At 35.5% G+C, this 27,785-nt stretch overlaps 1 protein-coding gene across 4 annotated transcripts in view; it reads right to left on the bottom strand.

The window, feature by feature from the left end:
* AKAP6 (A-kinase anchoring protein 6) overlaps nt 1-27,785 on the bottom strand; it is a 258,458-nt gene that overhangs the window by 34,973 nt on the left and 195,700 nt on the right. For all 4 annotated transcript variants that reach the window (XM_038139050.1, XM_038139053.1, XM_038139052.1 and 1 more), the window contains 2 exons: nt 12,568-12,714; nt 8,930-9,154 (listed from right to left, as the gene is read on the bottom strand). In XM_038139050.1, coding sequence (XP_037994978.1) covers nt 8,930-9,154; nt 12,568-12,714 — 372 coding nt within the window. The remainder of the gene's footprint in view (nt 1-8,929; nt 9,155-12,567; nt 12,715-27,785) is intronic.

Genomic DNA, 27,785 nt, shown 5'->3' with positions numbered 1-27,785 from the left:
AATAGCGTACTTAGTCCCTTTCTTAATCTATTTCCCTTATAGGTGGTAGACATGTATTTTTGCTGTCCTCGTGCAATGGGCCTGGTATATTCCAAAATATACTGAGAGCTTAGACCCTATTCTGAATTACAGAAAAACAGTGTATAGGTATTACCTTTTTGATGGGAAAGCAGCAAACATAAAATAGATTAGACTATTCTTTTGGAGACTTCAGAACAGGAAAGGAAAAATAAACACATGTAATAAGTAAGGAAAAAGATATTTCCTCTAGCTTTTTTCTTATGTCAACAAAGTAAACTTTGCCTGGATACAAAAACACACAGGTTGAGCTGTGCCAGGGTAAACTGAGGAAAATCAATTGTGATGTTTTCATGTCTCTCTGTACATGCACAGGGACAACAAACAGGCTTTTCCAGAAATTGTGTTCATCTTATTTCCAAAAAGCAGTGTATCCTCAGAATGGATACACATTCTTTTGCCTTACCTTAAGCATAAATATACAGTCAGGCCCACAGTTTTTGTGTTCAGTTCAAGACAAAACTAAAAGTCCCCAACAAGAGAAGCTACTTAGAGCAGAATCAACCAGAGCCAGGCAGCACTGTGGTGAGATAGGCTCACCCCTCTCTGATGTAGGGTAGCTCCCTCAGTACCTAACCTAGTAAATAAGATTAAGACAAGTGATCATGTTGACTAGGGAAGTAGTTGTCCCTCTGTACTTGTCACTGGTGAGGCTGCATCTCAAGTCCTGTGTTTGGTTCTGGTCCCCTCACTCCTAGAAAGACATTGGGGTGCTGGAGCATGTCCAAAGAAGGGCAACAGAGCTGGTGAAAGGTCTGGAAGGCAAATCATATGAGGAGTGGCTGAAGGAGCTGGAATTGTTCAGATTGAAGGAAAGAAGGCTCAGAGTATTATTCTCTACGACTATGTGAAAGGAACTTAGTGCCATGGTTTAGTTGACATGGTGGTATTTAGCCAAAGGTTGGACTTAATGGTCTTGGAGGTCTTTTCTAAAATTTATGATTCTGTGATTCTATAAATATGTTAAGTTTTAAATTAATATTAACTTGCCCCTTGTACCAGTTAGATGGACATGACTGACATACACAGTTTAGTCCCAGAACTACGAGAAGGCTTGAATTAGAAGGAAGGACAGAAGCAGGTGATTTGGTCAAGATGAACTGTGAATGGCAGTCAAAAAGCTAAAGGTTATCAAAAACCAAATGTCTGGCTATGGTGACTGCTTTCTTTGATGGTCTTAGAGACTCAGAGGTACTCATAGTATTGTGCCTTCAAGTGCCATTTTTCTGCCTGGACGAAAAGATTGGGGTGAGAAAACTAGACAGGATGAAAACAAAGGGGCCATGAAAGAGGCCTTCACTTCTTTCTTCATTAATGCTTAGAACATAATGAGGTTCCTCTTATTGTGACCAAAATATGAAAATAAGCATCAATGTGACAAAGGGAAAGATGGTTCCATAAGAATGACATTGCACCATCAGCCATCAACAAAATGCAGAGAAAATCCATCAGATTAGGGGCCAGGCCTTCAGTTTTATTCTCACACAAGGAAATGTGCCCCTTCCCTAAGAGAACAGTAAAAGAACCATCCTTCAAAGGACAGGAATTCACATACTATATTTCTCCCCCACTGACTTTATGCAGCAAGTATTACCTAAGCCACTCTTCTGTCCCTAGAAATATGGTACCAGTCTACAAATCCCATTCCTGACTGACATCTCATATTTCTGATACATAATTTACCTGATAAGGACTGCAATAAACACAAAGGAATGTATACTGAGGACCTGTTCTTTTACACTCATATTCTTACTCATAATAAATTACTGTAAATTCTACTAAAATCAATAGATTTCCTGGCAGTATGAAATTATTTTCAGTATAAGTAAAGGTACTTTAATACAGGTAAATACAGTCCATAACAATACTCCCTATTGGGACTATGATCTTTTAACTTACATACAATGACAAAACTTAGGAAAACCGTTCAGCATGATCCACCAATTAAAGAAAAACCTCATTAGTAGAATTTAATGGCTCCAGAGACACTATTCAATCAATAATCCACTAATATTGGATAGATTTGGACCTGAAAATGCAATGCTATGACTCCAAAGAGGCAGTTATAGACAATCAAATAAATCATCTAATCACATGCAGTAGTACAAAGTGAACTTTGATGGAGATAGTGCAGTGAATTTTTCTTAACTGTCTTATATTCCCAGTCCATGCTGTACTTGTTTTTCCACATGTTATCAGTAACAAAGGTAAAACTTTGAGGCCAACCAAAGTGCCAACCCTCTCTGTAAATTAGTGCAAGTCAGTCCTGGCTTATTTTTAGGGGAAATACTTCTTCTCATTTTCTTTTCGCATCTTTTGCTTTCTTCTCATTTTCCTTTTCCAGGTTGATATTAACAGCAGAGAATGATTCTGGTTTTGCAGTAAATAAGTCTTCAAAGTAATAGCCAAACAATAAGCAGTCTTATTTTTCAAGGAGTCATTTGGATGGATCAAAAGAAAAAAAGCCAATTATATCTTCAATCATAATGAAAATAATAAGTGATAAAACTGAGAACGTTGTCTCAAAAGAAGCCATTTTTATACTTCTACACATGTGAGGCTTCAAGAGGCCATGACTTAGAGGGGGAAATATTGCTCCAAGTCTGTAGATGTCATTGATATGAAAGTCTTGGGAAAGGAACTGTAAGCCCTTTCTCACCCTGAAATTGCAAGCTTTATTTTGTAATGGCCAGTTTGGAACAGCTTCTTCTGTAGGCCAGTGTCTTCTGTGTTGCTCAAATTGAGTGAAACCTCAAGTCTCTCAAGATTACCCATGACAAAAAATTAAAAATAGGTCCTCTCAGCACAGTAAGAAAGACAAGGACAAGGGCTCAACTGTCTTCTCAACAGTTCCCATTAATAAGATGGTTCAAATGAGCACCCTATTGCACATCTAGGAGGACTGAAAGAGAAATTTGGGCTTAACCTTTCTGTAAAATAAATAAACCTGTAATTAGTGTAGAAGAACCTCACAGATATCAGTAAATCACTCTAAGTTGGAATTGCAATTGTCTCATCCCCAAGTCCTTCTGTCCTAATGATACTCCTGATAATTTCTTGAGTGGGATTCTTCTGAACTGATGGAAAAGGTGAGCCTGAGCCAGTCATTTAGAAGCAGGTATTCTGAGGTACAGTACCTCTTCTCCATAGCCTAAATTTTCAATTTTTTGGTTTTGAAGCCTAAACCAGAATGGACTAATTGCATCCCAAAAGTACTTTTCTCCCTTCCAATTACTAGAGAAGAAACTCAGAGAACATCTCTGCCCTGTAGCTAGTCTGGTTTAACATGCCTCTACCTATACTGTTTGTGGGACAAACATCTTGGTGTATCAGAAATAAGGGGACAGTACATAAAATAGACCTAAGAAGTAAGTAAAATATTAATTTTTACCCTAAAAATAGCCACTAGGTCATTCTCTGTCCACCAAAGCATTCAGTATATTGCTGTATCTGAGCTCTGCTGAGCTCAGCTCTTCCTAATACTAGAGAAACCTCCATCCCACACCCCAATCCTAGTCCAGAGGCTCTTCTGTCTCTTCATTTGTCCCATCAAAGGAAGCAGCTGAGGGGAAAAAAAGGTTTAGACAACTAGATATTCTTTAAGATTAATGTTGATGTTTTGATTAATCAGAAAGTAAGTAACATTGTAAAAAAACCCCAGAATTTACGGTTCAGGATTCAAGCCAAAACGAGATGATGGAATGACAGCTGCTATCTCAGCAAAGCATTTATTCTTAAATGGGAATTCAGTGTCATATTAGTTTTACCTTAAATAGGGAGAGCTTATTGAAACACAGTGAACTTTTTCAGTAATAAGTATATTAAATAAAAACCTGAGGTACATTAAATATCTAAGTGTTCTATGTTTATGTGTATTTGCATATATACAGAGTATTGTGAATTGATATTTTAGTAAATTAAATCAACTTAGAGATATAACCATGTATTGCATTAGGGCCAAAAATGTATGTGCAGCTGCTTTACTATAAAGATGCAGCTTCCCATTCCAGCGGTCCACAGAAGTGCTACTTTGGGATGGTGGGTCATGGAAATTCAGTCTGAATTCTCTTGAAAACTTTGTAAGAGGCATTAGGCTACATTCAACTTCGGAATCCTACCTGGTTTTGTACAATTTAGTACTGTATGCCTTTCTGTTTGCTAAAACTGAATCCAAACAAAATTTGGGTAAACAATTCTTCATCTGTGAAAAGTTTTAGGTCTCTGAAGTCACACTCCTTTTGAGAAATTTATTAAAACTTTTTTTTTTTCCATCATACAGGTGTGAAGGGATTAAATCCAGCTTGACTTTGTTTGGACTTTGTGTGGCAGACTGTTTTGCATACTTTTGTTACATGCATATTGAAATTCTGTAATTCTTTGATTGCAGCTCTGCCAGAAACATCATTCTAAAAACTGTAAAGGATCCAGAATGCAGTGGTGAAAGCAATTCCTGCCACCAGTAGGAACAGCCAGCATTTCCTTTAATTTCTGAGTCTCCAAACCTTTATTGAACATTAATAGTTTTACTTCATTTTGGCCATAATCTTAAATGCTTCCAAACTCACTTGTGTTTTATTTGACTGAAGTATGTTCAACTGGTTTTTTTGTATGGTGTACAGTGTTGACTCTTCTAAAAACTTTTCAGTAAATATAAAAAGCATCATAAGACATATTAATTACCAACGCAACTTATATTATTTAAAAAGAAAGTTCAGTTGCCTTGGACATTGGAGAAATAAGAGATGCTGCTGAGAAATACTTCTTTTTTTTTTTAATGACAATACATCATCTGGTATGCTCAAGTCATAAATGTAGTGGAAGATGAAAACTTACAGTTCTGAGTGGGTCTAGTCATTAGAAATAGTAACAACCAGAACATAATTTACACTGTTCACAAGGTAAGCAGAAATGGCAACAAATAATACTAGCTGTGGAATTCAATAAACCGTTGACTTTTAGAAATTTCAAATGAGAAGAAATTTTCTACGTGTTTTGTTTGATTAAGTAGTCTGATTTCTTTAATGAATATATTGACTAAAGTGAACGAAAACCACAAGCTTTCAGTACTACTGAAAACTGAGACTATTTTTGTTAAAGACACAAATAAAGATTTAAGAGACAGGTATGACTCTATATAGCATGTTGCTTATTGCTTCAAATAAAACCAGATCAGGAAATGACATGAAATGCAACATTATTTTTGCCAAACACAATTTAGCAGAAAATGTCTGCTAAAATCCTGTTCGGAAGAGGAAAATCTTGTTCCCCGTCCCAGTTTGGAGGAGAAAGAGAACAAGTTCCTTTATAAATCTTGCTACTGGAAACACTAGAGGCTTTCCCAGTTGTACATGATTGAGAAGGGATTCTGAGGCAGACAGCTACTCACAAGTCTAAGCTTGTTCTCGAGTAGCTGGTCTGGGAGCCAAACCCAAAACAACTTTTGAAAGCAGATCACTTCTCTGTATAAAACACTTAATGTCTTAAGTTTTATTGCAAGTGAAAAAAATATATGACCAATTATTTAGGCTCTCTTGCTGCTTTTTGAGGGAATTTTGCAGAGAAAAAAGCATGCTTTTTGAAGTCTCAGACACATAAAAGAAACGTGACAGACCACTTCTACTGACAAGCTAACAGGCACATAAATTTCTGGCTAGACCTTACTCAAATGAAACTTGGTAAAACTTTCATGAAAGAATGCAAACTCTTTTTTTATTATTGCTTCTCATTCTTCACAGCTCCGAATCTCTCCTGACCCACAAAATAGCTAATTATTGTTAGTTTAGAAAATCAGTTGTGCTAATTATGAGTCTCATTATATCTGGTATTTCAGGGGCTAGAACTATGTCTTTACAAGAGAATTTTGGATTTCATTTAAAAAGTAAGATTCTGGTTCTTGCCCGCATCATTTTCTGTGGAAAGCTAGAAACATGAACTCGGAGGACTTAAAGAGGAATAAAAAGCATGAATAAATAAAATAAACATATATTTGTAGCTATGATGAGCTCAAGAATTTGAAGTGATTTTTTTATTTTTTTATTTTCTTAGTCTACATTTTGTGTTGCAACAGAAGAAATAACTGCAGTCAGACACCCTGGCTTCCACCTTTACAGCTCAGCAACTTGTGTTCATTCTTTCTCTCTTCTTGAACAGAAACTGTGGTTAGGCTACACTTGACTTTCTGCAAAAACCTTGACAAGTGATTTAATCTCCATGTATTTTATTTCCCTCATTTCTTAAAAGGGGATGATAATAATATCTACCTTAAATGTTTAGTGGGGCTTAGTTCAGTAATGTCTGTGCAGCATGTAGAGCTCCTTGATTGGACAGTACTATAGAAATTCTAGATATTATTATTACACAGGAGTAGTCCAAAAGAAAATAATTCAGTAGCGAACTCTTTAATAAAAAGAACACTCAAATTTATATGGCATGATTTTCTATTAAAAAGACAGAGAAGTTGAAATAGTTTCCTACTAGTGAATTTAACAACTACTCCTCCCACCACATCACTCTCATCTTGGGTCCCAACTGCATGTGAGATACACATTTGATTCATCCTCCAATTGCAAAATGGAAGGAAAACACCTCAAAAATGGAATAACCATTTTTCCTAAGGCATAACTGTATTTTAAAGCGTAACATTATGGAATGAAAATCAATGGCATTGTTGAATTTATTTTATTAAAAATGTTTCCCCGTGTACAGTGGCTGTGTGTATTGGGATGGTGCATCACAGCAAATTTCCATTAAGAAACAATGATTCACTTACCACAGTGAAAGCAGTAATAAGGTTAAACTCTTAAGTGGAAAGTAAGTCAAACTAAACCCCAGCAGGTTTTCAACTAGTGGCATAGCTAATGTTTTTGAAAATGTTCTAAATGTTCTCTCTCAAATATATGTATTATACATTGCAGTATTGTTAATTATATCCATTTTCTCTTTTATACACTTCCCCAGGAGATCAGTGAAGAATGGAAAACTTACTTATAGTGAATTTCAGATTTAATGAGACAAAGATGGTTCGATATATATGACAAAATGATGTGCTCTCACCATATTTGATAAGTAATTATTTTTTATACTCTAATGGCTACCATTTTGAAAATAATTAATGTATTATTTGTGTAATTAATAGATAATCAACCGAGTAAGGAAATACTCTGGCTACATCACGGTGGATGACACTATATTTTTTACCATCTCTAGAGCTTTTGGCATGATATCATGTCATATATGTATAAAAAGATTTCATTTGAGAGAATTATGCACAAAATATGTAAGATTGGTGTAGTATTACTCTGTGTGTGTGTATATATATGAATATTTTTTTTAAAAATTAGATTTTAAAAAAGCTTGCCTGAAACTAGATTTTTAAATACATAGTTCGGCACTTAAATAAATGCAATAATTTTCTACAGAAATAAAAATTCTCAGCATTTTCTATGGAAAATTTGCGTCTACTGCTGTGAAGTTCTGCAGGTCTATCAAAAGTCCTTCCAAATCGCTTGCTTTGAAGTTTGCTGATAGATCAAACAGAATCACCATGACTTTTTTCCCCCATTAGCAGAAGACTGCAAATCATTAAAAAATAGTATTGATGTCATAAGAAAACTTAAAATTGCTTTCAAATGGACACATTCAGGAACCTGAAAAGCACTGACTTTATCTACATTGACACACTCTTCTCACCAATCATCATAATTGAAAAATGAAGAGTTAAAGAATGACTAAATGGGAAGAAAATAATATTTCTGCTGTTGTTTTCTTGAATGCTTGTACAAAACAAAGTATGTTTAGGAGTGTTGGCAACATACTCTTTGAGGTGCATATTTAAGAAATTATCCATCCCCTTGAGACTGCTGTTGCCCTAGTCACCCTGGTGTACTAGTGGAAGAGAAAAAACCTCTTTAAAGCTCAACAATGACTTGTGATTCCTTTCTTATTCTTTGGTCAAAGATCACTTGCAGAGTAAAGTGACCTGTAATGATGACTTGGGTGAGAGTTTATTTAGAAACTATGAAGAGAAGAAAATTGCACAGTTCTGCCAGGTGTGTTTGCTAAATTAGCCCTCTTTCCTGAATGTTACCACTACCTACAAGGAATGGAACAAAACATGCAACCTCCACTAAGTCACTTGCAAAGCTGAACACTGCCCTTTGGTTGAAAGAGCTTATCATCTGAATGAAGCATTGTAACCACAATCTTTTCCCTCTTTTCTATAAATCTTCAGGCTGAGGCTTAGGATGTGGCCTAGATTAATGCAAATCTCACAGTGTATATGGCTTTTCCATGTATCTAGTCACCACAACCTTGAATGTTTTCTCATGTATGCTGAATTGAGCTCACTGTAATTGTTACGTCAAATAGGCTGTTCTTGACTCATATGTGCAGAGATATAGGTTATTAAACTGATGATCCACACAAGACCTTAATTACCTTATGCTGAGAGTGAAATTCAGAGTGAAGCTTTCTGTGAAAAAATTCTGCTGCTTTTTTTTTTTTTTGCCCCTCTCCATTTCAGGGGGGGTGGAAATAGGATCATCTTTTGGGTCCCCTCCAACCCAAACTATTATATGATTCTATGTTTAATACTGAGGCAGAAGGAAAGAATACTATTGCTTTTACAATCGTGGTGCAATTAGCCCTCTAAAAGACTTCTTTTGCAAAAATTATTTATAAAATAAATATTATTGTAAGGATTCAATAAAATAAATATGAGTGAACACATAAATCAAGAGGAAAATATATAATTAAATACATATATGCATTGCATTATCTTATGTAAAAGAGAACTATTTTATCCCACCATAAAGAAGAGTTTCTCTATGAAAGCTATGATTTTTTTTATTACCTTAAAATATTGCAGTTGTTTCTCAGCATTCATTGTTCCTTCATTTTCTTGTCTCAGACAGGAATTGAAGATGAAAAGCTCTGTATCTCTCAGCCACCCTTTCAGCTCTTTGATCCTGACCTCCAGCTGCCTTACCAGGCTGCCGCTTTCAGGCGAGAGCAGGTCACGTGGACCTAACCCACTGTGCCCTACCATTGTGTCTTGGATCTTCTCTCCTAGGGTTTTCTAATGCATCAGATAAAAAACATAGATTAGTGATATGTACCAAAACATATATAGGTTAATGTGCAATTAGAAGAATCTGTTAAATAAGTAGAGATGGGTTTTTTAATAATTATGACTAATATCAATCAAATTTCATTCTTTGTTTCCTTGTTTCAATACATTTCAATTTTCCTACCCTTGTTTCTCACTTATGCTGTTCTCTCTGGGTCACTGTCTTTGCTAGAAGGATTATAAATTAGTGTTTACTGAGAGTAATTAAGGAAGAGAGGAAGCAAAATTCTTCATAACTTTGTAAACTAGTTAGTCTACAGAATTTGTCAGTGACTTTAGACACTTATGGCTAAGAATATGAGACCAGTATATACCAGTATATAACCAAGTTATATAAGAGTGCTGGTTTCTAGGCAGCAACAGAAAATATGGCAATCACTGAGTTCACCAGACTCCTATCCCAGGTACCATTTAAATTTTTGGAGAAACACTGAGATATTTTTTAAGGTCTGAACTGTTAGGTTATAATTTTCAGTCATGTAGCCCTGAGCAAAAGCTGGTTTGTTTTTAAGTGGTTGAACTCATTCAGACACCAAAAATCCTCAGTGTTCCTAAACATAAGGCAATTTTTTTAGGCAACCAAATTCGAATTTCAGTTCTCCATGTTAAGCATTCACTTTGAGATAATGGACCAGACTAAACGTTCGTCTGCTATTGCTAATGAAACTAATTTACTCCAGCTTTTCAAAGCAGTATTTCTAATAACAGAATCACTGAATAACATTTTGATAGTGGACGCTGGGTACTTAATGAATATTCTGAAGAGGCCAGGGATAGAAAGTTATCTTCCTTTTTGGTATTTTGAAAGGCAATCCTTTAACATCAGAAGAGAGATGCGCTGTTGCCTGCCTCTCCTATGCCAAGCAGTATTTTATCTGACCTATAAGAGGCTGTCAGGCTGACACTTATTATAAGCACTAGATCTGTGTTACTGATTGTAGAATATTGAATATACACTGACATTCACATCCAATAACCTTTTAAACTGATAATTAGTGGTGGCTAATTGTTGTAACATGAAGATACAGTTTTAGGTGACCCAGTATGTCTGTCTGTTGGAAGTGCATGCTATAAAAGTTACTGGAATATAATTTATAACAATGAAATTAGCTTCCAAAAATAAGCTTTAAAACACAAATAAAATTAGAGCAACAGATATTAATCTGCTGTGTGGCATTCTGTAAATCATGGCTTTAGGAGATCATAACTGAAAACACGCTTTCTTGGCAACACCCTTCTATTTTCATGGTGCAAATATTGATAATTTGAAGACCCTCAGTGGAATCCAGCACTAGCTATTGTTTTTATGCTGCAACAAAAGTAGCAGCAGGAGGTGAAATCAATGCCCTTGGAGGGTAGGGTCACAAAAAAGAATTTATTGCCACTTTTTTGTTCTGGAACAGTTTGCAATCATAAATTCTTCATAAACAGAATACTTCAGAGAATGGTCCGTCTTCATAAATATACGACAGAGGACATCAATTTCATTTAATTCACAATTTGTGTCAGCACAGCAGATGCCAATGCCTGCCTTGATAGGGTTGTTTAATATGCAATTGAGACAGAGTAATATTCAGCACAGGGGACAAAATTTCACAGATTAAACTGTACGCACCACTGACATTTCATTCTAATGTATTTCCATTCCACAGTGTTCACCTTAGATGAAAGTAATATTAAAAACCATATCCCTCTATTTTGCCATTGTTAGAAGTTAAAATCCTTGTCTTTAATTTTTTTCATGCCAATTAAAATGTAATCATGCCAATTAAAACAGTATGTCTAGTGCTGTTAGTTTCTGCAGAGGTTTTTATTAAATTAAACAAAACTCTATCAAACTCTGCTTATTATTCATGAAACTGCATTTAGCAGAATCACTGTAATAGTTATATTTTATTTTTCTGTAAATGCTGAAATTAATGGCAAAATTTAATATGCAGGTATATTTTGATTTTAACATACTGAGAAGCAAAAGGCTTCAAATTTTTTAAGACAGTTTTCCTAGATTTTAAGAATTATGATCTTATTTCATACATTTATATCCTACCAGCTTTAATCAGTGCCACTGAATTAAGCTAATACACTGAAATTCATAAATGTAAGGCTCATATTGAAATTATTTTAAAAATAAAAGTTGTCATAATCAGATGCGAAAAATTGGGTTACTAAGTCCTTTCTAAATCAGTAAATTTATTAACGATCAAACAAGTTCAAAATGCTTATGGTGATGCTCCAGATTAAAATTAAAAGTAATAAGCTCACTGGTCATAAGGCAAATTTTAATATTTTCTGACAATTTGCACATTTAGAGAATCAAGGGATTAGAAGCAACTCTGCTTAACTAAAAAAGCCCCACCCTCTGAAATGGCTATTGCATTACCATATCACCTAAAGTGACACAAGTCAGTATTTAAAATGCTGTTGGCAGGCTGCATGTATATCTCACTCGTAATATATTAGAAATATTTTTAAACTAGGATAATAGCATGCAAAATTATGCAATGTAACTGTATTGCTAATATCACACATCTATAATTAATCATTTAAAGTAATTTATAAATTTATCTTACCCTTGATTTGAAGTGAAGGCAATTAAGGAGAGAAGTGGATGGAAAAATATATAGTTTGACCTCTCTCTCTCAGCTGTTTTACAACAATGGGACAATAGTGTCTCCTGCACAGTGCCATCACCGGTCTCTGGGTAACAGAATCCCTATATTGCTTTTTGCCAGATTCTTGTATCTCACTCTTTGGCTGAGACCCAGCCCATCATAGCGTGAAATGAATTACATGAAACTTTTTTGGCTTTTGTCAAAAGTGAGATGAATACAGCAGCATGAAACACATCCTGGCTGTATTCTCAGCCTCAGGTATGCAGATTTGTACTGAATCTCTGTATTTGTTTTTGAGCCATCAGTGGGACCTGAAATATGCAGTGACAACCCCACTTTTCATCTTAAAGGTATAGTAAATAGTTAAACAGTAGATGTCTCTAACATGTACCTTCAGAATAAATTCTATTAACATTCACTCAAGCATGACAGTCAGTGTATATCAGATATACTGCATTATAGTTGACTTGGTGCATACCCATAATACATGGCATATTTTACTTACATTTTTTATGTATTAAAGAACTAAAATTATTAAAGTCAGACAGGAGACAAGCAGGGAATAAAAAAAATCAACAGAAGAGGAAAAGGCTATGGAGTTTTTATAATAGAATGAGTAGCTTGTTTGAAATATACGTGGTGGATTGAAAGAGAGATATTTGTGCTCCAAATTAGAAATCAGACAGACAGTGTACTTCAACACACAAAAATGTACACATAACCCACAAACAGTAATAAAAATGCAAATACCCCAAGCAGTTCCCATTTTTCATTAATTGAATCCACTTTTTCAAGGAGATCGTTAGGTAGTAAAACACCACTTTTCTTCAGAGCTTCAACTTTACTCAGCAGTTCCATCTTTTTTGGGTGCCTGATTGACATTTCTACATTGTATCTCTAAAATGAAAAGAAATGTATAGTATTAGCTGCTGTAGAGAGTTTTCTCCATAAAAAAATAATCTTTAATTGTATGCGCCTAGTTATGATCATGCTCCATCTGACATTTTCTCATTTTCTTTTTTTTAAGCACACAACCTTCTCATAACGTATCATAAGAGATTTGGGTACCAAGCACATAGTGCTCTGGGTGGCACATCTATGCAGGTGGTTAGCAATTGATTACACATAGTAATATTCACTCTCTCACAATATTCACTTGTACAGTAATATCCACTAACACTCTCCCATCTGCATCTCGATCTGCCTTTGTCTCATTCAGGTTAGTGGTATCTTATTTTTAAAATATGCTACTTCAGCAAGTAACACTGAGGTTCTTCATGGAAAACAAACCAAAATGAAACAAAAACCCCAAGGATATAATTTCATACTTATGTTTCCTCTAGAGTTTTTTTATTCTCTCTCCCATTGTGGTTTCTGTGTCACACATGGGCCCAAAAATGTGAGAGTTTGACCTTCGAAAAACAATTAGAAATACTTCCCCTAAAACACAGTACCAGTTACTTGATTTTTATTGCATCAACCCACAGGAAGAGTGAACTGGCCCACAAATGAGAACAGTCCCAATGTTAATACAGTCCAATAATTTCTTCAAGTTGAAAATACCTTCTATTTGTGCACTGTAATTAATTGTTTAAAAAAAAAAAAAGAACAGAGAAAACAGGTATAAACCTGGAAGCTTCTTTCAGAAATTCTTTCAGAGGACTTTCTAAATATTTAGGTCTACATTATTTACATAGTCTATAAAAATGTGTTCTAACATACAGACAAACTAGAAAATAAATATTTTTCTTAAAACTGTATTTTCTAAAAACCTGACTTAACTATTAGGTATAACGGTTACTATAGTAGTTAATTATGTTTTCATAGTTGGTACAGTGGATTAAAAAAAAAAATAACACACAGGCATCCATATATACATACCCTCCATATAGTTAAGCTAATTAAGTGTGAAAAGACTCATTGAAATGAAACTTCTGATATGGCCAAAAACGTGCCTTTTACTGAAAGAAGAGAGTTCAGCACATATACTTGCAAAGGTGTTTACAAGACTTACATAAATTATGCGAAGATATTAGAAAATTGCTTCCTAAACATTAAGCTTTCTTTGCTTCAAATTCAGTCAAGAAAACTGCTATTGCAGCTCATACTGAAAATGTTAATAACTGGGCTAAATATAAAAAATTAAACCAAAATTAGGAATGTTTAAAACATGGGTGCCTTTGCCAGATCCAAGAGCATGCTCTGTAGGAAAACAAAGCAAAAATACAATTGCAGACAGCTTAAAGAAAATAATAAAGGTGTGAAATCACTGTTTCAGCTAACAGGTTCTCAGCATTTCCATGCATATGTTTGCATATTGTTAGTTTCATATTTTAATCTCTCATTTACACAACACATGCACATCATTTGTATTATGTAAACTTCAGCAAATATTAGTCATTTGTGGATCATAGAGCAAATGTTTTAAATGAGGTGATTTAAACCATTTCTCATTATTAATGAACACTGATCAGGTGTCTGTGTATCCAAAATTGCATGAATATGCATGGTAAAACCCAAGGAATTGTTTATGAAGAACTTGCCTTTTGACACTAGCTGTGCTGTGGCTGAGGTTTGAGATGTGTGCAACTCTAGGCAGTGCCTGCACCAGGCTGGGCACTAGGGCTGGACGCCAAGAGGCAGCACCATTTTATTCGACTGATATGTTCAACAAGTATGATTCCTGGTCCTGTTTTATTGCCTTCTCGGCTAGAATGGCTGCTGGAGGAGATTACAATCTTCTTTATGTAATCTGATTTCTATTTAAAGATGATATAGCCGAAAAGGATTTGCATAATTATTTCCATAAGTACATGTACTATCAAAGGGAATCCAGAGTCCAATTTGCTAGGCACTGAAACCCAGTACGCTCGACTCCCTTTCTTTTGTCAAGTGAATTAATAGACTGAGGGAGTCCTCTAGCTGTGTGTCACTGGTGCAGGCACAGCCAGTTACTGCTCATCACCTGCTCCAGGCTGGCACTGGCTGCTGCCTGGGCTGGGGATGTTCCTGGGCAGTGCAGGACTGATGATGAAATAAAACACACTGCATGTTTCATAACTACAATGCTCTTGTTAACTTAGAAACAGAAGACATGTCATTTAATTTTGGATTAGATAAAATAATTCAGTGCTGCACAATCCAAACACCGTGGCAGATGTTATAAAAGGTTATTACATTAAAAACTAAATAAGCTAGGTTTTATGTACGTGCTGTCTTTGTCACCGTGTAACCTACTGTATAAACAAGCATGGCAAAATTGCTGATTGACAGAAAATGCATTATACAGTAACAGTAAAAGATGAGAGATTTCAGTGAATTATCAGATGTTTTGGTATATGACTGAGAGTCAGTATTGTTTCACTCCTGGATATTTAATATGCAGTGCATATTTTAAGTTAAGGGAAGAGCTTAATGTACAGGAGGTATGGTTTAAGAACTGATAGCATGAGATGCTATTGCTAATGCTATTTTTTAATCCATTAAACACCTACACTCTGAGCAGTTGCATGGAAAAATTAGCTACCAGCTCTATCAGTGCTGCACAACCCTAGTCTGGTAGGACTACTTAATCCTGTGGTGAGAAGATAATTTAATCTTCAGATTCATTCTTTCCTCAGCTTTAGGTGAGCAAAGACTGCTCTATTGTGACAGTCTGTGGATGTTATGATATAGATTACTGTTTAATAGTAAAAAATGAGATTAAGCAAGTTAAGGTCACAGTTTTCCTGCAATAACCACAATCATAAATAAATGGGTAATATTTAATTTCCCACAACACCAGTCATATAAACTGGGGAAAAAAACCTAAACAAAAATGTACTGTAAAAACTGCAAAATATTCACAGCATGATTAGCTGCGTGCATGCCTGCTTGGTTTTGTGTGCACGAGGACACTCTAAATAAATCCAAGACATTGTTACATAAGTTAAAGAATTTGGCCTTTTATTCCTTTTCTCTCAATACAATCAATACTTCTCGAGGCACAAAGAAAGGAGTTAAAATAAATGCAGTACCATTTATCCATGAAGAAGTTTGGCAAAAATATTTAAGCCAAAAGAAGTTGAATTCCAAAAAAAGGAAGATAAAACCTTATTTCCCCTGATAAAAACATTCTAAGAAATCCAGGCAGGCTGATTGAGACACATTTTTCAACACTTTAAACTGTGCCTTTTTTTCTCTTTTTTATTTTCTTTAAAAAATTATATAAAACATTTTTTGTGTGAAAAATCACACCCAAAAATTCTGTCCAAATGGAGACTGGAACAATGCCTTGTAACAGTGTTAATTGTCACCATGGAAACCAGAAGAATAAGCCATTTTGAAACTGGTATAGAAGGCACACATTGAGCAACTCAAGCATTTTTCAGCCTCCCTCGGTGTTAAGGAACAAGATGCCTAGTCACTGAGAGGTCAGAGAAAGAAATCATCATGAAAGGTTCGTAGATGTGCACTGTCTGGTAAACAATAAAAAAATCTGTACACAGTTAACAACTCTGTAAGACTGCGCACTGCATCTTTCAGAAAGAGAAGCACCACAAAAAGATGATCAGGAGATCAGCAGATTCCACCCCTTGAGCAAAACTTTAAGGCAATATTATGCGAACCTTGCCCCTAAAGCTCCCTGGGAATTCTGTTGTTGTAATAAAACTTCAGAAGAGAAAAGAAAAAAAAAAAAAAAGCCTGCATGATGGAATTCAAAATAATGCTCTAAAAGCACACAGAGAGATTAAGACATCCATTGTAAGACTTTTGTATGGTGCTTCTGTTGGTTATAGTGAAAAGAGACCAGACATACTGAACACACAGTGGAGCTATGGCTACGGAGTACAGAAGAATTAAGCCAATGAACTTTCTCCATTACTGGAATAAGGGTGTGCTATTTGTAGATGTTCTGCATTCCATCATTCACATGCTAACAAAGTATCTTCAGTCACATGGCACTGTAGGATATACAACTGAGATCGGAACTGAGTGACCCACAACCTTAGTTTTACCTGCATTGAAATTCCACATTTTAAAGATTTGCCTTTTGGGGTGTTTTGACTGTGGCAGACACCAATAAATGCAGACATATACCCTCAGTGTCTGCATGTGCATGCACAGTCAGCAAATAGCTCACATTTGCAAAATATACTGCATGCATAAAACTGAGTAAATAATATTCTGCAAGCAAATTCACCAAATATGTAACATAAATATACACTTATATATAGTCATACACACACACACACACACACACATATATATATACACACACATATATGCATACATAGCAATATTTGTCCATCATCTCTTCACACACATTCTCACTTTGCTTTCTGGATAATGTTTGCACTCCTCATGCTAGGCTTCATGGTGGCCCCTTACGAAGCCCATGCCTAATGCCATTCAGTGGTGAACAAAGAGTCTTTTTATTCTAAAGTCCAGGGTCCAAAGCTCAGCTGTATACAAGCAAAGTGAAGGAATCTGCTAGAGGCCAGCCTACCCTTCACAATAGCTCTTAATGCTTCTACCTTTTTGGTACTGTCAGTGTGAAACATTTTAGACACTGTCCAGAAGCTTAGTTATATTTCTTATGTTGTCAATAGCACTAGAACCTCTGGACAACATTCAAGATCTGGGCAGTGTGATCTGTCTAGATGAAAAGCAGTTTCTGTTTCTTTCAAACTTCATGTATTTCTGCATTAGCAATTTATGGCAAATAATTGCACAGAGAAATTATAAAGACTCCTACAATTGTCCTTGTAAATTAATAATAGGCTTTCTTGATTGGGATAAATTTGCTGCTGAGCCTTTGGAAAAATTAAAAAGTGCAATGTCATTTAAAATTGCCAGAACTCACAGAGCAAATTACATCTGAGGTTAAGAATCAGTTTTTCCTCTTCTAGTTTATTCCATTTGCATGATCTGGAAATCATATTACATTGGCTATGTATTGTTAATTGGACATAGATTGCATTATCTTTGATATAAATCAAACTACAAATATTAAAATGAATTGCAAATTCTGTAATAGAAGATCATAAAACAATCTTTTTTAAGTATCTCCCATTAATAATTTAATTCCAATTATATCACTTGGAAAACTCAAGAAGGAGAGGGCTAACTTATTTCCATTTGCCTTTTTCCCTTACAAATAAGCACAACAGCACAATATGTATTTGTATGAGAGTGCATGTACATATGGGTGCATGCCTATAAGACAAAACAAATCTTAGCACTTTCGTCTTAAAACCCTACAGACACCTGAGGTTTTTCTGTTTCAGAAACTAACAGATGCAGATTACACGTCTGCTATGCATTTCCTTCTGTGGCAGCTTGAGAAATAAACACATTGAAAGAAATATTAAGCAACTTCATGAACTGAATTTTGCCTACATTAAAAAATTATGCAGCTGGTATTCATTGTTCTGCCTTTTTTTTTAAGAAAAGTGATCCCAACACTTTAAATTTTACTATATATGTAATATCTTTTTGAAGACTTTGTGTGCCCTTTAATGAATTTATATTAAATATTTAATACTGTTTAGGGCATATCCACTACTACCAAAAACAGTTATATTCCCAGCAGTCCCACTGTTTCAGGCAGAGGGCTTGATTGATCCTCCTAGCCTGAATTGAGTAGAATGAAAAGAAGCAGTTGGAAAATAGCTGCAATCATTTAATGCAGATGACCTCTGACAGGCTCACAGCTCTTCTATCTGAACAGAAATTTGCATGGGGTCTCTGTGCAGAGGAACAATGTAACCTAAATGGTAGACAATCTTTATTCTAATGAAGTGGGTGTCAAGGTCAATGTAAAACTGCAATGATAAATGGTGCACCACTAGGCAAGAGAAGTTGCATAGGCATTGTAGTGCTTTCACATTAATTGAAGGCTGAAATGCACCGAGTGAAAGCACAAGACTCTCTTTTCACCATAATGTGTTAATGCACAAATGTTTAAATGTTTTATTCAAGCCCCTAGCCTGTTGGCACAAATCTTATTGCAAACAAAAATACAATAGTTGGCCAATAACCAGAAAAATAGAACTTTTTATTAGCTTGCCTTATTTCTTGAATCCCTAACAACTTCCACAATCTACTCAGAGTACCAAAAGAATAACAAGTCTCCAGACACCTAATGTAATTCCCATGATCCTTTTTCTATTTAGGATATCTGTCTTTAATTAGTTCCAAACAAGCAAGCCTTTAGACAAGTCTTCATTAGATACCATTCCCAATGAACTAACTGTGAGAAGAAAAGTCATGCTTCAATATTATTATTTCCCAGATTCCAAGTTTTCTTTTAGTATATAGTTAACATCTCCAGGTGCCTTTTGTTCTCTCAAAGAATTAGACCAGTAAAACTGGGTTTTGTAATGCAAAGAGTTGTGTGCCTAGAGTGGGGACTAAACTACAATCTGTTATTGTGGCTTTGTCAAAACTGCAATACAACTATAATTATAGTACTTCATCAGTCGATCAAGCAATTTGTGGAAGGCAGTACATTTTGTCTTATAAAAATGAGGAGGACAGTAAGCTGCTTTTTAAAATCCTGAGCTGCTTAAGCTTGTTAAGGGTATATTGTTTGCTAATACACTCATTAGCAGCTAGGCATTTTAACTTCATCAATTAAACAGGAAATGGTGTTGCACCATTAGTTTCACAAAATGCTAAAAAACAGATAGCAGTCTACAGTTAAGAATTTTAGAAATTCTATTTTAACCTGCAAACTGCATTATACATTTCAAACCATTTCTATGCAGCGACATATACATGGGGAGTGTGTGGGTCTGTCTGTGCACGAATGTAGGTGGTGAAAGCCCTGTAGATAGTTGTGAAGCTAATTATATACATACACACACACACACATATACACCCACTTAAAATTTCCTAAGTCCCCTAAGGATTGCTGCTGAAGCACAACATCATTTCTTGACATCGATGAACATTTACTCATCTGAGTAATCCCAAGCATGACAGAAGTTTATTCCTATGAACTACTAACAGCTCTCCTGGATAACTAACAGGTTCACAGTATGGATGACAATTTTTGAGTATTTATCAGCCTTTATAGCGTTAGGCTCTTCTATGCAAATAGGCATTAACAATATGATTAGAGATATTAGACAAGGAGGTACAGCTTGTTATTAAAGAGGATCTGCAGTGCTTTCAGTTTCTGGGGATCTGTGAGTGGCACATACTATACAACGCCATTTCTATTTTACAACTCGCCTGAGCAAGGGAATTTTCCATATGGAAATCAGTCTTCAGGATATGGCAATTCAGAGAATAAACTCCAGTGGGGTTGGGGTTGGGGGGGGGGGGGGGGGGGGGGCGGGGATGGGAGAATTGTAGTGTAAAGGAAAAAAAAACCCAACCCGAAAAAAACCCCACGTTAGTGATGAAACTGTTTAAAAAACTGTACAGCTTCATCTGTGTGTGATTTGTCAGGTCTGAAGCTTTGACGTGCCCAAGGGGCAGACCCCAGCGGGGCGCAGGCTGCAGAGCTAAATAGCTGTGAAAGAAGTCTTAATGTAGGATGGAATTCAAACTAACCTTGACATGACCTCGGGAAAAATATGCAAAAAGTAAAATGAATGCACTCTGCAAGATACATCCTAATTTTGTGGCCGAGCTGGTTAGTTCCACAAACATAACTGGGACTTTAAAAGCAAAATAAAACGCAAGGAAAAAGGGGAAACTTCAGAATTCAGAGTAAAAACTCAAGCAGGCATGGGGTGTTGCTGCGGAGGCATATGAATCATTTGGAAACAATCCAAATAAAAACCAACACCGAACAATATTGTTGTCAGCTTGTCTATTCAGGAAAATTGTTTTTTTAGGTTGAATATAAATGACACAAAGCCAAGATTACATCATTGCATTACAAAGTCTGTTGTGGCTTTTAGCCGAACAAGCCCCATGGATCTACTGGCTGATGGCAGTAATTCAGTAAGAAGTTTAAAAGGCTTGGTTGTTTTGGGTTTTCTTTCTTTTTTTAAGCTTTGTTACTCTAAATATAGCAGAATTTTGCTCAAATATTGATTATTTAATTTTTTAAACCACATCCCTGAGTTTTTTCTGCAAGCTTACTACTTTATACAAACAATAAAAAATTTGAGTGGGTATATTGAGCCTTGATTCAGCTTTATTATGCATTTGGCCTGTCTTGCACAGTGTTCAGTTAAGCAGGAAGACATCCACCTTAATATAGCAGCCAAGAACTGGCTTATTCACTAGATATATGGAAATTGTAATTGAGTGTCAACTTGCGTTGAAATTCAATCCCATTACCTCGAGAATGCAATTTTGTAGCAATAGCAGTTATTTACTATACTATTAACCAGTTTTTAAACATAATTAAATTCTGAGAACACATAGCCAACATACAGTCGTTTCAATTCACATGGTGAGGGTATTTCCAGCACCAGGTGCATAAGAGTCCACTAGATCCGAGCTGGCCATCCACCTACAAATAAAGGCAAACCCTGGCAGGTATGTTAGAACATGGTGCCGCTGCACAGGTTATAGTGCACTTCAGGTAAGGCCACAGAGTTGGGACACTTAATGTTTAACAACCCATCAATTTTGTAAACCATGTGTTTTACTGCGGTCTTTGGCTGCTTTATGAAGGAATTTCTGAGACTGGTCTTGCACTGATTGCAACAATGCTGTTGGTTTTGAGTTTGTTTTCATACCTTGCACCCGAAGTGGGACTTCTGGTACAGACAAATACAGATGCAACCAACAAACATGCTTAACATATTAGACATTGATTTAGCTAAATTTACAGGTAGGTAATTGCCTGGAGCATTAATATTAAGTTGTTTAAAATGGTGCTCTTTAGAAATTAATAGCTACTATGCTGTTGGGTTAATGCTCAGGTGTCATTTTTTGAGGGGAAAAAAATCCCCAGAGTAAGGGAGATTCCAAAATACTGTTGTATTACTACAGTTAGTCCATTATCGAGCAGAAAATGCAATTGAAGTTGGAGAAAAAATTTGGCCTGGAAACAAAAAAGGTGTAGTTGCAGCTCCATCCTTGGCTGGATATGCTTGATATCTCATACTGATGCACTTTTACATTTACATATTTACAAACTAAAATACAAGATTGTAAGATCATGGAGATTTTTTTGAGATATTCAAAGAAAATAATTTATAACCTGTTATCCTCTCTTCTGCTAAGCTGTGCCTGCTGTTGCAGTATGCATGAAACATAAAATTGGAACTCCTCTACACAAAGATTTAATTCCAAATGCACCTACTATTGTCATGCTGTACATTACAGGCTTCATTCTGTTTTGAAATGGATGTTCTTGTGCATTTATCTTTCATGGACTGGCTCTTCTGACGTCCTTATTCCATTGTTACCCCACTAGATTGCTAATGGAGATCTGTAATATCCTTCCATGAAAGAAGCTTGACTGAAAATCTACAAATAAATTATTTGCTCTTCCAGCAACCCTTCTGGGATTAGTTTGGGGTAGAATATCTCTGGATCCTCATCTTCTTATCAATTTGCTATATTTTTTCATGGGAGAAGAGGGTTCCCGCTGGAAAAACATCCAAATGGAAATAGAAGCTCCTCAGATCAACACAGGCAGAACTCAGTCTCCACCAAGGCACAGGTAATTCCACAAAGATCAGTACACACACCGCTTCAGGCACAGTGGCTTCAGTAATGCAAATAACTAGACCTTGTCAACTGTGAGAAAAGAAAGTCATCCGTGGCCTGTGACAACAGCCCTACAGTCTTCACAGGCTGGTGAGCGACCTCAAGTCAAGGTCAGAAAAACTGCATCTGGCTTGCTCAGTCTCCAACCTCAGAACATGTGGATCTCAGTTCCCATTACCTGTAGTATTTAGAGTAACAATGTGATTTTTAAAGTAATTGAACTTTTTCCTACACAACAGGACTTACACCTGTTTGACTGCCCATCCAAGTGCTGATTGGAAAGGGTGCTAACAGCAGATTTCTCAGTTTGCCCTACAGTTGTAATGAAAAATGTTCTTTTTATTTTAAATGTACATCCTGTACTGTATTAAATACAGCAAAAGCTATAGCTTTTACAATGTGCTATTTGATCTTTTCCTTATAATTTCCCTTGTGTTATGTCAAAGCTGGGACATACACCAGGTTCATGGGAAGTGCTAAAAGATCTCCACTGTCTAAAACACTGGCACATGCTGCAATTCCTGTTACAGCAATGCCATTACAGCGATATCAAAACTATTGCAAAACACATTAAAAAGTCTTATAGTTAACTGCTTATGATCATCTGCATAGAGCCATACTCTGAACCTCTCAAGAGACACAGCAAATAATAGTGATTGTCTTTACCAGTACACATGAATATTACTAAAACAAAAGGAGAAATTTGGCACCCTACCCCCCCCGACCTTATCAGTATTTACAATTAAATAATCTCATTTTTGAAGAATTTTATAAGTTGTTAAGAACTCAGTATTTAATTTCTAATATTATTCTAGGAAAAAACATAATACTTTTATACAAAAGAAAAAAAATTCTCAATTTGGAATGTTATTTTATGATCAAATACAAACTGCTCTCAAGAGCAAATATATAACAGAACTGCTGACACAGCCTAAAGTATGGCTGTGTGAATACTGCAGAAAAATCTATTTCAGAAAACATTTTTAGCAATAGGAGAAGTCCAACTTTGTTTAAACCTGAACTTTTTTTTTTTACTATATCAAGTAATGTTAACAGCATGCTGAAAATGTTCAGGCTAAGTGTACAGTGTCAAAATAGATTGAATCTCTCTGAAAACTGGAAATTCAAGCTTTTTAAACATAATCCAGATGTTTGGCTTTTAATCATATTTCAAGAAAGAGGAAACTTATGCAATACAAAATTCATACATGCATATTTCATTAGTGTCTTTCCTATCACTGAATTAAAAATTTCTAACATATGTTTTCCTCAAACAGATAATGTTTTAAATTAGAAGAGTTGGCAAGAAGTTTTACACCTCACAAATGTCACTGGAGTATTTTAAATTAAAATAAAATATTACATTTTTTATGTTATTAACAGCTTTGATAGCAAATGCTATGGCAGTGATCATTTTTGGTCTTATCAATAGGAAGTTCAATAGTCCCTGAAACAAACTAAGCACATAAAGATGACTGAGCAACAAGAACTAAGGACTAGACTTCTTCAGAATACCTGAGACTGATAACCCCGTGACAGACCTGTGAGTATTTAACACAGATGCTTTCCATCTTCCTCACTGGTGATCAAAACAGGACAATGCTATGTTTCTTCAGCAAAAACCAGACAATCCTGAAAGTGATAGAACTTTTTCCAAGATATATTTCAATTCTAGAACATTAACAACACCACTACATTTGCTGAATAATATTTAAAGGACTATATCACAGTGGCCATTGTTTCTAAAAGCTAATATAAATGATAAATTGTATGATTTTTTTTAACCTCCAGAGTCTTAGAAAATTAGACTCTGAGTTCATTTGTAAAAATGGAGTTTCTGAATGTAATAATATTTGAATATTTTAAATAATTTAACACAGACAAAACTGAAGCCATAAATATGAGAGGAATTATCACACATATAATGGGAAAAGGGAAAAAGACCAAAAAAATTCTACCTCTGCCTACCTGCATGAGGCATTAGGCCTGCTGTCTTAGACCCCAGTATCTTCCAAGGAGCATGTGAAGTGTGCTTGTACACCACCACAAGCAGAAATTTGCTGCTGTTATACTATACTATATATACTATACTATACTACTGTTATATGTGATGTGATGGAATGAGATGTGACTATGGACTTCAAGTCTGTGTAGGAGTGTTGGAAACGAAATGCAGGACATGCTGAAAGCATCTTTCTGTATCTCCAGAGACACTTTGCTTCTTTCAAAGGGCCACCAGAAAGGGTATATCTAATGCAGCCTTTTACAGGCTCAAGCTTACTATGTTTCAATAAATTGCAGACTTGCACCAGTCATGAGATAGAGAAATATTATTTTTTTATTTAAAATGGGAAACTGAGGTTCAGATGGACACCATGTACATCGCCAGGGAGGGAAGGTCTCTGATGGGGGAACACAAGTCTTCCAATAGTCACTCCACTATTCTGTCCAAGACAATATGTTTTCTGAGCTCAGAACTACTTAACACTCTGTTTCACACTAGACTAAAAAGAAAAAAATTAGTTATGGCACTTACAGTATATTTTATTCACTGCAGAAAATAGCTCTACACATTCTTACATTCTCAATGATATTTAGGAACTAATAGTTACCTTTAAAAGAGTATGAGAACAACTATCAAGACAGAAACAAAAGAAACTTTCCCTCTTTCTTTCTATTTCCCTCATTTCAGGTGTCTCTTGTCAAGGATTTATGATGCTGTTATACGTGAACTCTGCTATTTGTTGGCATGATGAAAGCTGAAAGCTTCTTCTCATCTCTAATGGCATTCTGCCAAAATATTCTCTGACAAAACTTGGTTTGATTCACAGATCTGAAGTTCAAAACTTGTCATAATCTAGCCTCCCCACTTGTATAAAATGCACCCTAATCTTATCATCTCTACCTATATTAAGCTGTCGGATTTCTGGCTTGGAGAAAACATTTTGTTATTGCATCTATCCCTGACTTAAAGACACAAATAATAGTAAATTCACAGAATCCCTTGGTAAAATCATAAACAACTAGCTTATTTCACTGTTAGAAAATGTATGCCTCATTTCTAGGTTTAATTTGTTTACTTTTAACTTCCAGATGTTTTATCTTCTTATACAGTTGCCAATAGCTTGAATGTCTGTGAAAGCATGAAGTTACTACAAGAATCAAACATGAAAACAGATGACTTGCATTGATCTTGAGTTATCTCTGTTTGGTGTTTCTGGGATTGCAATTTATAGAACCATGACATAGAGAAGATGAACTATTTTTGCAGAGGCTAGTAAACTCAAATACACACATTTTGGAGATTCTTAAGGTCCTTGCTTTTTCCTAGGAAGCAATTTTTTATAACTTGGACCTAATATAAATGAAAAATGATGGGTTTGGATTTAATTTGTGCTTATGGACAACATTGCCTGTACTTCCATTTTGTCTTATGCTTGTTGCATTCTCCTGGTTCACTTAAAGATTGATGCTATTTGTGCTGGAAAGGCGAATAGGGAGCAGGAGATAAAGAACATAGCAACAGGTGAAGTGGATCACAAAAAAGACCACGTTCAGATGCCATATTTGCTCTCATGGAATAGCACCATTGAACATCAGAAATCCTTCTGATCGAGAGTTCTGAATGAGAGTTTCATCCACAACATGAGTATTTTCTATTGTGCACTATCAACTGCTCTAGATTCACTCTGGAAATTGCCCAGTTGAATGTGATCTTGACAAACCAGGGGATCCGCTCCTTTGTGTTTAGCACTTTGTAATGAACAGCACAACACTCGCATAGTAATAGAATTTGTCTTAAGGCAATTAAAAGAAAAACCAGTTCTGTAAAGATACAGCAACAGAACTGTAGGAATTGATTTCAGCAAAAAAACATCACAAGTTCATGATGACTTATGTTGTCTCACTGAAATGTTAATCTCTGTGCTCTAAACAAACTGATAAACTGGTAGCTAGAGCATCAATGTTCAAATCTATGTAACACTTGTAATGTCAGTGTACATAGAGACTCGTAAATTATTGCTATTTTAATGTCTGAATTCTACTTAAGATGAAACAGGACATGTCTTTAAAATGGGAAAAGATATGCATATATCTGAGAGGGGAAAAAAAGGCTTCAAAGGACTGCAGCAGCAGGAAATACCAGGACACAAAACCAGCAGAGAAGTACTACAATACAAAGCAAATTTAGGATATTTTGAATGTACTTCAGCTATAGTGAACACTAGGGAAGACACGAACTTTTGTCTTTCTGGCATTGTCTCAAGAGATTCTGGTCCTGCTTTGTGGAAAGCTTGTTCTGGTAACCATGCATGCCACGATAGCTGCCCGGCTGTTCTAATACAAATTGAAAAGATCTGTGGTCATTAAAAAAAAACAAACAAAAACTTATATATGTGTTGATGTCTTCAACTTTAACTGCTGTCTCTTTAATAGATGTTTGTTATGGGAATATGTGTAGGGAATTTAGTAGTCCCAAACAAAGACAGAAAAACGTAAGAAAACAAATCAGAAAGGATGATGGATAAAGAACAAGATTCCATTGCCTATTCTGTGTTTTTCAAAAATGTTAGGGAATATGTTCTGTTGAGAATATCAGCAAAGTATGTGACTGATTTTTATGGTGACACATCCTTGGTCAATGATATCTGCGCTTCAGTGACATGAATAAAGTGGTCACACTTCTAGGTTTAAGTGGCTGTATTTCCTATCTTAACAATCATTTTATAATTACTAACAATTCTAAAAATAAAAAAGTACACCTTGTTGAATACTCCACATTCTTAAGACTACTACATTACCTTTTTTCAAATCTATGTCTAAATCAACTATTTTAGGCCATTTTGTTTGCTACGTTGCTAGAGGTATAATATGTTGCTATAGAACTGAAGTCCAAAGAAACAGAAGTAATGAATACATATTTTAGAACAGGCCATAGAGCTTTTGGACATTAAATTACTACACTAGCACTACATTAACCCTATTAAAGTTAATTTTTACAGCCCATTGGTGATTGGCATTTGGTACTGGTGTTTGAAGAATTGCCATTGTATTGATTTTATTCTATGCTTCTTTATTAAAGTGTGAAAGAAATAGAAGAAGCAGGATTTAACTGTCCTTTGGTAAAACTCTTAAGCTCTTAAGAAAAAAAGTCCAAATATTTAAACCATGCAGAAGTCTTTAGGGACGTTATATTTGTTTTAATTTTCCAACATTTCATAGGCCTGAGAAAGTCCCACTAGCATGAATATATTTACACTTGATTGGTACCACAAAAAAGACCACGTTCAGAGTACAAATGT

The sequence above is a fragment of the Motacilla alba genome, chromosome 5 (assembly GCF_015832195.1).
Source record: "Motacilla alba alba isolate MOTALB_02 chromosome 5, Motacilla_alba_V1.0_pri, whole genome shotgun sequence".
NCBI lineage: Eukaryota > Metazoa > Chordata > Aves > Passeriformes > Motacillidae > Motacilla > Motacilla alba.
This window is presented reverse-complemented; position numbering and strand designations above follow the sequence as displayed.